General features: G+C 40.2%; 1 protein-coding gene across 4 annotated transcripts in view; it reads right to left on the reverse strand.

Moving 5' to 3' along the window:
* RAB3GAP1 (RAB3 GTPase activating protein catalytic subunit 1) overlaps positions 1–7,354 on the reverse strand; it is a 52,714-nt gene extending 45,360 nt beyond the window's left edge. Inside the window, exons 1-4 of one of the 4 annotated variants that reach the window (XR_004373974.2) lie at positions 7,105–7,354; positions 6,964–7,019; positions 4,563–4,638; positions 2,350–2,482 (exon numbers count right to left, since the gene is read on the reverse strand). Coding sequence is in view for 2 of the 4 variants with exons in the window: in XM_032782476.2 (XP_032638367.1) it covers positions 2,350–2,482; positions 4,563–4,638; positions 6,964–7,019; positions 7,105–7,152 (313 nt within the window). In the remaining 2 variants the exon portion in view is untranslated. Of the gene's footprint in view, positions 1–2,349; positions 2,483–4,562; positions 4,641–6,963; positions 7,020–7,104 lie in introns of those variants that run through there. The other 3 variants (XM_032782476.2, XM_032782470.2, XM_032782484.2) reach the window with 3 other exon arrangements.

Genomic DNA, 7,354 nt, shown 5'->3' on the forward strand with positions numbered 1-7,354 from the left:
GCACCCTCATGAGAGATGGTGATAATGTTGACTAGAAATGTCACCAGTGCTACCACGTTTCAATACCTGTACAAATTATTAGATTACCACCTTTTAGACTGTCATTGTGATGCTTTAAGGTCACACAGAAATCCAACTTTATGTCTTGAAATAGTAAGAGAGGGTCATTAAACTAACAGAAACTAATGTAAATATTTCAAAGTGATCATTTTAACGTGTTGATGGTGTCATTGTTTATCCCTGTTTCTATTATAATGGCATCACTCGACAGCTCAACATCATACCTCAGCTCAACCTTCACAGCTGTCAGTCTAGCACATTCACTAGCACTAATGTAACTTTAAATTAAAAAGGGACTTTCTTCTACTGAGAAGGCATAGCTACCAAATATTTTGGGAAAAAATATTTCCTGCCTTAATCTGTAAAAGTGTACAATAATAGTAGACGCTCCTGCTATGGTGATTCCTAATCATTATTCAAGATATATCAGAAAAGAGCTGGGACAGGGACCATCCATGGAAGGACATTACCAATCAAACAATGCAAGCATGAACTGGCTATCATCTGAAAAAGAAGAAAAGTCTTCAGGGGCTTTGAGATGTTACTTAATATAACGAGACGGAAAATTTACTTGTTCTTGATCGTTTCAAATTCTGAGGCATGTGTTTAGAGTTTATGGGTAAATGGTGAGGAGTTAAATTTATTGTACTCTGATTTTAAGGTTTACATGGGGATGAGAAACACTCGGCTCCTTGAAGCCAAGATCAAAGTTTAGAGGACGATGTTGTTGGAAACACTGTAATTACAAACATTCACGTCCTTTTCAAAATAAAATAAAACAAACAACGTAGGTTTGTCACCTTTAATTCTGTTGCAGCATTTGTTAACATGCTAAAGAGAGTAAATGTTATAGTGAACAAAACATACCATTATAAAGCTTTGGTATGTTTGTTAGGCTATAATATGTTCTTTCATCACTACCATAATGTTTCACTAACACAAAATGCTAACATTCAGTATTTACATTAGATTTAAAAAGAGCCAACTCAACATAAGGATCAGGTTTCTTCCCAGAGATATTAGTAACAGAGTGATCATCACTGTTCCAAACATCCACAAGTTTTATTAAAACTATTCTTTAAAGCAGATTTCAACATATGGAATATACTGAAACTGAAGACAACAAAATATGATTTTTGACTCATGTTAACAAGAGGTTTGAACAGAGGATTGGGAAGGTAGGTTTTCCAAATTCTAGCCCCCAACTCCCACACTATGCAACCTTCTGAAAGTAGTTTAGGGACTGATTTTCACAGGTACTAAACAATCCCAGTTTCAGCTGAAGTCAGTGGGAACTCAGGTCCTGTGCCAAAGTTTATCCTTTTGTAATATGGGGTAATACCTGCATCATGGGCTCTGATAAAAGGAATAAGTGTCCAAAGTATTGTTATAAAGAGATGCTGTCATTATGAATAAAACTATTTATATAGTGTCATGCCCAGTATCTAGAGTTAAAGTTAATGCTTTTCCAGATTCTTTTTAGTTCATGCACATATGCATACATGCTAAGTCAGAAAAGAGATGTCATCTCTTTTTTTTTTTTAAATCAAGGTATTATCTTAATAAGAATCCTGTTAGTCTTATAGTTTGCATGACAATGACACGAAGGCAGAGTTGTGAAAAGATGCAGTGTTCATCTGTCTGGAAACAAATGTAACAAATACAGAGACATCAATTTATTGGATGTAAGGAGTTGTTCCAAAAAGGTATTTGATTTTTCGCATCTCACTTTTTATTCTGTGCATAATTTCAAGGTTTTTTTTCCCAGAATAAGGAGGAAATTTGAAGAGAAAAGTGAGTTAGGGTACAACAAAAAAGAACCTTGTCAAGCCTGACAATGTCCATTTAAAATTTATCTGTTTTGTTTAGCTATGATATAACCAGACACACAAGAATGAGTATCTATAGATTACCAAATGTTATTTAAAGATCTTAAACTACCATTTTTTTGTATTCAATATTAAAAAAAAAAAGTGCATATCTTTTATACCAAGATAACAGCCAGACAGCTGAATTTTACGGACCTTTACATTTATAACCTAACAATAACTCAAATTCTTTGGGAAGAACCAACTAACAATACTACATGGAAACTACAGTTTCCAAAATATTTAAACAGACATGCACCTTGTGGTTTGAGAGCATAATCTGCAGACCTTTGACGTTTCTAGGCAAGTCAAATTAATGTGCTGCAAAATTTCACACTACATTATCATGATACAGTGAACAATAATTTCTGAATGCCATCTACCCTACACATATTTACCATATAAAAGAACCATCAGTTACCTTCTACCAACTCCTCTTTCCCATCCTTGCCACTGGCTTCTTGCACAAGATAATGATGAGTAATGGAAAACCTGAAGTCAGCAAATGAAATTTCATCTGATTTCTCCTCCCATATTCCAGTGGTGTACACACCCTGCATATTGAAAAGGGCTAAGATATTATTTGGTCATGGCGATTTTGGCTAACCTTCATCAACAACGTTCCCATTTTTTACATCCATGCGTGGAATGAATTTTGTTATGTGCACCAATATGGAGGTGATGTGTGGCAGGGTGGGGCCGAGGGGTTCGGCACGTGGGAAGAGGCCCAAGGCTGAGGCAGAGGGTTGGCGTGTGAGGGGGTAAGGGCTCTGGCCAGTGGTGCTGGCTCTGGGGTGAGGCCAGGAATGAGGGGTTTGGGGTGAAGGCTGCCCCGGGACTACAGGAGGGAGAGAGGACTCCCCCCCCAAGCCCTCTCCCCAGCCACAGCTACTCTGGGACTGAGGGAAAGGGACCTCTCCCTGGCCTGTGCAGCCCTTGATTGCCTGATGTGTGGCCACACAGCTCAGAGGGAACTTAGATCAGCAATAAAGTATATTGCAAGTATTACCTACAGAATTAATCTTTCTGGTGTGGACAATAAATATGTATTTTATATAGTATCTTATTTTGTATAGATTAATAAAAAAGGAGTCCCAAAATGCTTTACAAAGTTAATAAAATACTAAAGCAAATCTTGCTATGATTAAGTATGTTCATTTCAGAGGTCTGGTTATTCTAAATAACGTACAGAATTATCTGGCAATTCAAAGGCATTTGTATCTCTCTCCTACAAAATCACAGATTTCAGAGAGTTCACCAGCTCTGTGCTGAAAGACAAAACAGCTCCTTTAGGAGATTACATCTACTGTATACTGCTTGGTTCCAATATTTGGTGTGAAATACTTTTCTAATATTCATATTGAATCTGACCTCACTTTAAGTAATTACACAATTCTATCCTTCAGAGAACAGTAAATAGTTCTGTGTATGAAAAACAAACATCAATCAAGTTTCAGATGAAGAAACATATTTTAAACAACAGTCTAACTACTGTATCTGCATAATGCTGACTGTAAATATCAACATGTAACACTGCATATGTATGATTAACAACAATTCTACTTTTCTATATAGTAATGCTTAAACAAAATTATTTAGAGAATTCCTTGATTTGCACCATCCTCTTTCTTGTTACAGGGCTTCTATCACTAGACTAGTGGACTACACAACTCAAGAGACAAGCTCAACCTTAATGTGTAGCAATATATTAATAGTTAAGATTGAAAGTATTTGATTAGATAACCAAGTTTTAACTCTGAAAACTGTGTCCTGACCACCATATTTAGTTTCATAAAACTCCCTTTGAATACGTAGCTGTAGGCTCACCCAGTACAGAAGAATTTCTCTGCATTGATATGTAGGATAACTGGGTAGCTTCCTGTCTGGTGTACTGGGCTCAGAGAAGGAAGGCCACGAAGACTCTACACTAAAGTCTATGTCGGCATAACTTATGTCGCTCAGGGGTGTGAATAAACCACCCGCCTGAATGAAACAAGTTACACCAATATAAGCACTCGTGTGCACACTGGTATGTCGACGGAAGACCTTCCCTTACTGACACAGCTTTTGACATTCACTGAGGTTGTTTTATTATGCAAACGGAAGAGATCTCGGCTGCGCCGCTGTTTTTGTAGACATATCCTAAGTATTTTTTGGATTTTGAGGTTATGGAGTGCCTCAGCCACAACTGCATCCTCTGTAATGAAATATTGACAAATACTGACTAGCTCCGAGGAGTCATGTGACACCTTTCTCCATGCATAACAAAAGGTTAAGAACCATGGAGTGGAGAAAAAACAGAGATGCTTGAGAACTGACATGGGAACCTGGACAACACCTTGTGCCTGAACCCAGGAACAAGAACACTGGAGCACACATAAAGGTCAACTCATTACCAATATAACACATCCTTGGGAGAAAATTTCTCCCAATCATAACTTTATAATTAATTTTGACCACACAGATTCATTTGTGCAAGTAAAATTCCCACTGAGAACTGTTCTTGCTGTAAGTAACCTCAAACTTTATTCTGTCAAATACAAGGAATCTAAAGTGTAAATATGAATGCACACGATATATTATACCATGCCATCTCCAATTATAACACAGAATTTCATAAGCAATTAAACTGACCTTTTCCAGGGGCTTGCCTGAAGAAACCCCAATAAGTTTCCAGTCGTTCAAAACTTCTTCAACTTTTGAAATAAATCTAGTGGGGAGAAAAACTGTCAGTATTTCCTAAACATTAGAACTTATCTCACTAAAAATGACTATACAATACAGTGAAATTCCTGAAAAATTAGCACTGTACAACTCATTAGAAGGGAAAAAATTGTTATCCTAAAATAAGTTTTTATACTACTTTTTTTTCTATTTCATTTATACTAAGCCTTACTCTCACAGAGTGCCTGATTGTGAGCCTCTTATTTACACTGGTGAGCTGTTACTCACATGAGTAGTTCCACTCAGTAGTTCTATTTCAGGGGAAATTACATTTCATTCAGATTTTCATTTCACTGATCACCAGTGTAAAATAAGGGGCTCACAATCTAATCTACAGGATGTAGGCACAAACATTCCATCGAGCAAAGAGGGGGAGGTATACCTACACTTACCCAAATAGTATTGTAAACACTAAAAGCAGGACCAATACCAACTAAATCATCCCATCCAGGGCTTTGTCAAGCCAGGCCTTAAAAACCTCTAAGGATGGAGATTCCACCACCTCCCTAGGTAACCCATTCCAGTGCTTCACCACCTTCCTAATGAAAGTGTTTCCTAATACCCAACCTAAACCTTCCCCACTCAACTCAATGAGACCATTGCTGCTTGTTCTGTCATCTGACACCACTGAGAACAGCCAAGCTCCATACTCTTTGGAACCCCCCTTCAGACAGTTGAAGGCTGCTAACAAATCCCTCCTCATTATTCTCTTCTGCAGACCAAATAACCCCAGTTCCCTCAGCCTCTTCTTGTAAGTCATGTGCCCCAACCCCTCATAATTTTCACTGCCCTTCACTGGACTGTCTCCAATCTGTCCACATCCCTTCTGTAGGGAAATGACCAAGCCAACCATTGTAAAAGTCAATAAATGAACACTAGCTGCAAACAGTAATGTTCTGTCCCCAACAGCTGAAAACGCATACTTAAAACTAGTTATTAAAAATAATGGGAAAACAGATTCTAGTATGTACTTTTCTCCCTGACAGACTTCATTCTCTGAAACTTTAGTGTAATCACCAGAAGCCCTCTGAATATTATGACTCAATTATAAATATTCACTTTAAACAAAAATTCCATACCATGGATTATTCAAATGGCAACCCAAATTTATATTTTAACACACAAGCAGACTATAAAACTTTGAAAGAGGACTATGCTTCTATCATCAAAAATTAGAGATGGAAAAGGCATATAAAATCATGTAGGTAATTTAAGATTGTTCTCTACAATCTATTTTCTGATACTTTACATTAATATGTTCACTTTAAGGAAGCACACACACAGGATGATGGGTCTGATCCTACTTTTATTGACTTAATTGGGAGTGAGATTAGGCCTCATGTATGTTTTATTGGTATTTCAATATTCCAAATCAGAATTATTCTTATGGTTGGGATAGCACCATCTGTCTATTCAATCAACCTTAATTAGAAGAAGTCAATTTTCTTCTGTGCTCATTCCATCTGCATTCAGACAAACTAGCACTTCAATCACCTTCTGAGTTTGTGTCATACACAGAAATCCAGTCTGTGCACTGTCTACATTATTTTAAATAAACAAACAAAAAAAGATGACAATTTCCGACACTCCAAAACAAGATCAATTGTTCCCTGTCAATATTTAGCCAAGCAAACCTGATAATGGTACAGTATTTAACCACACAAGCACATATCTGCACCGAACTGAATACAGGAAATACCATATCGCACTTTAAGCAGTGACACTGCGCTCGGAGTGGAGTAATGTAACCAAAATGCAGTCCCTGCTCTGAAGAACCGTCTCTACCTTAGCTTTTCTAAAAGACATCCTACTATTGGTTCTCCTTCAGTGGTAACAGCAGTGAGAGAAGCACAGAGGGACAAGGCTCCAGGAAGTCACCGGTTGTTTTACCAAGGGATCATTTAGACCGAAACGGAACAGGCCTACGCAACAGGACGGTGAAAGTGCTGCCAGCTTCCTACGCCAGCACACTCACTAGAAGATACACTCCGGGGTTAACAACAGGAGTGGGAAACTTGTCCCAAAAACGCTAGGGCGTGTGGGGCCACACCAGAGGAGCCACGACGCTGGGCCTCAGGGGAAGGAGCGGGACTCGGGAGGCCATGGTGCCTTTCCCAGGGAGTCCTGAGCGCAGGCAAGAGTTTGCCGAGGAGAACACCGCGCGCTGTGCAGCCATCCCATCTGGGATTACACCGAGTGCCTCTCTGAGGGCCCCTTCCCCTAAACTTGCAAAGCCAGGAGCCGGGACGCTACCCGCAGGGAAAGGCGGCGGCTGGGGCAGGATACGGAGCCCGGGGAGGCGGTCTCGTACCTTTCCCACTCGGAGGCGGTGGTGAAGTCCGTGATCTCAAACACTTCGGACTCGGGCTGCGGGGAGAGAGCGGGAGAGACGATGAGTGCGGGCGAGCTGAGGGGAACCGGTGGGGGGCCGGGCAGGGGGCGGGAGACTCACCTCGCTGTCCGCCGCCATCTTGTGCAACCACTGGGCAGTAGCACGCATAGGATCATGGGAGATTGGAGGGGGAAGGGAACATGAGGGTGGGGAAGGACGGGGAGAGAGTCACTGGAAATCTCCCCAGCTTTGGGGCTCGCACAAGAAGCCGCCCACTGCTCTCGGTCCAGTCCGATAGCTCCATTCCCCTCGTCGAGACAGCCCTGTCCCTACACTCCTCCACACCCCTCCTGAGCGACAGCCCTAACCC

Source organism: Chelonoidis abingdonii, chromosome 10 (genome assembly GCF_003597395.2).
Source record: "Chelonoidis abingdonii isolate Lonesome George chromosome 10, CheloAbing_2.0, whole genome shotgun sequence".
Taxonomy (NCBI): Eukaryota; Metazoa; Chordata; order Testudines; family Testudinidae; genus Chelonoidis; species Chelonoidis abingdonii.